Source organism: Apteryx mantelli, unplaced genomic scaffold (genome assembly GCF_036417845.1).
Source record: "Apteryx mantelli isolate bAptMan1 unplaced genomic scaffold, bAptMan1.hap1 HAP1_SCAFFOLD_149, whole genome shotgun sequence".
NCBI lineage: Eukaryota > Metazoa > Chordata > Aves > Apterygiformes > Apterygidae > Apteryx > Apteryx mantelli.
This window is the reverse complement of record NW_027118502.1, coordinates 1-2,482: the sequence shown is the minus strand read 5'-3', so window position 1 is coordinate 2,482 and position 2,482 is coordinate 1. Positions and strand designations below refer to the sequence as shown.

Genomic DNA, 2,482 nt, shown 5'->3' with positions numbered 1-2,482 from the left:
TGAACATTGTCTTGGATTAAATGTCGGCAATTTCAAGCCCAGTTCCACTTCCTTCTCATCTCTCCCAATCCCTCCTCTGATCTCGCTGGCCATTCCGACACCCCTTCCCCTGTTCTCCCGTGGAGTCCTGAGCTAACGGTGCTGCTCTGAAGAGTGAGCAGGCTGTGGGGCCACAGGGTTACAGGCTCACTCTGCACTGGCCGTGCTGGTCAGGGTGGGAGGCAGATCCAACCAGATGAGGTTCACAGCCTCTAATCCCTCCAGGGACTGCAGATGTGGCAGGTGCTTGGAGGGACTAGGGAGAATTTTCAAGGGTACTAGTTGTGTCCAGGGGCATCTCCAGATCCAGCACATGCTATTTTATTGACGATGACACAAATCACTCGCCAGTCTCCCTTCCCCATGTCAGATGGGTCCCCAGTGCCTCTCCTGTGATTGAAGAGTCCTCTTTTGCCTGCACATCCCTGGGTTTAGTGCTTTAACTTTAAGTGACTACACCTTGGAGAATTTCTCACTTTGTGAGGCTCCACTCACTGCCCCCTCCAGGCACACGCTGTCCCAGGAGATGCCCTGTGCTCTCCTGGCACCTCCAGATTCCACTCCAGAAGGATGGACATCTGACACTGGGTCTTAACATGTTGGACAGCTGTGGGTATGTAAATCTGTGACCATTCATCCCCTCCACTGTCACTGGACACTGATGGATGAATCCTAAATCCAGCCCTTAGTCTCTAAGGGATCATAACATGGTTATGAGCTTTCTGCTCCTGAACCCATAGAGAACCCTGTGCAACAGGCCCTTCTGGGATGCAATTCCTTGGGGCTATTCTTGATACCTGCTTTGGAGGAAGCTCAGCCTTCAGGCACTGCACCAGAAAGAACCACCTTTATTACAGAGATATTGTGAGGGAGTCAGCTCTGACCCAGTGTTGGACACAATTTTGTACAGGCACCAGGTGAGACAGAGCAGTCCCAGTTAGACTGGAATGAATCCAAGCATTTGTGCAAGAAAATGATAAGAAATACTACTACTACTAATAATAATAGTCATAATAAAAATAAAGTGAACAAAGAAAGCTCAGTCCTGGTATGGGACACAGTGAAAGTCATTTGTGGAGAAAAATGGCAATGCTACCACTGCTGAAAAATGTCCATGAAATCACTTTCCTCAGGGCATCTTTGAGCTCCTTGTTCCTCATGCTGTAGATGAGAGGGTTCACTGCTGGAGGCACCACCGCGTACAGAACAGTCAATGCCAGATCCAGAGCTGGGGAGGAGAGGGAGGGAGGCTTCAGGTAAGCAAAAAATGCGGTGCTGATGAACAGGAAGACCACAGCCAGGTGAGGCAGGCACATGGAAAAGGCTTTGTGCCGGCCCTGCTCAGAGGGGATCCTCAGCACAGCAGTGAAGATCTGCACGTAGGACAGCACAATGAAAATGAAACAGCCAATGTCTAAACAGGCAGTAATCACAAGAAGACCAACTTCCCAGAGGTAGGAGTCTGAGCAGGAGAGCTTGAGGATCTGGGGAACTTCACAGAAGAACTGGTCCACCACATTGCCTTTGCAGAGGGGTATTGAAATTGTGTTAGCAGTGTGCACGAGACCATTGAGAAAACCACTGCCCCAGGCAGCTGCTGCCATTTTGACACAGGCTCTGCTGCCCATGATGGTCCCATAGTGCAGGGGTCTGCAGATGGCAATGTAGCGGTCATAGGCCATAACAGTGAGGAGAGAAAACTCTCCTCCAAACAAAAAGAAAGCCAGGAAGACCTGGGCAGCACATCCTGAATAGGAAATGGCCCTGGTGTCCCACAGGGAATTGGCCATGGATTTGGGGACAGTGGTGGAGATGGAGCCAAGGTCGAAGAGGGAGAGGTTGAGGAGGAAGAAGTACATGGGGGTGTGGAGGCGGTGGTCACAGGCTACGGCTGCGATGATGAGGCCGTTGCCCAGGAGGGCAGCCAGGTAGATGCCCAGGAAGAGCGAGAAGTGCAAGAGCTGCAGCTCCCGTGTGTCTGCAAATGCCAGGAGAAGGAACTCGTTGAGGGAGCTGCTGTTGGACATTTTGCTATCTCCAGGCGTGGGGGACTGTCCAAAGAAGAAAAGACATTGGGAAGTTAGGAGAGACTTTTCAAGCAAAAGAAACCCCCAAATGTTGCAATTCTCATGCAACCCCCCCCCCCTCCAAAAGCTGCCTCTCTCTTTATGGAGAGGATCTTTGTGCAGCTCCCTTGCTTGAGCAGCAGTTTGTGCTCACTGAGTGTACTGTGCGGGGCAGGGATGTCTGCTCACGGGCTCCAGAGGAGCCTGTTCTGCTGTACAGTAGTGGGAATGGGGCAATGGGTTTGAGTAGCTCTGACATTCACAATTTCTGTCAGGTGAAATTCACTCATCGTGTAAAGGCTTTTCCCCATCTACACTCCCAGTTCTAAAGAATGAGGTTTGAGGAACAGAGTTTCAGGGATTTTTTAAAATATTTT

General features: G+C 50.6%; 1 protein-coding gene across 1 annotated transcript; it reads right to left on the bottom strand.

Annotated features, from left to right (window-relative positions):
• Positions 1 to 1,106: 1,106 nt before the first annotated feature.
• Positions 1,107 to 2,066, bottom strand: LOC136995809 (olfactory receptor 14A16-like). Its single transcript, XM_067316844.1, has one exon. It carries the CDS (start codon positions 2,064 to 2,066, stop codon positions 1,107 to 1,109), a length of 960 nt encoding a protein of 319 aa, XP_067172945.1.
• Positions 2,067 to 2,482: the final 416 nt, after the last annotated feature.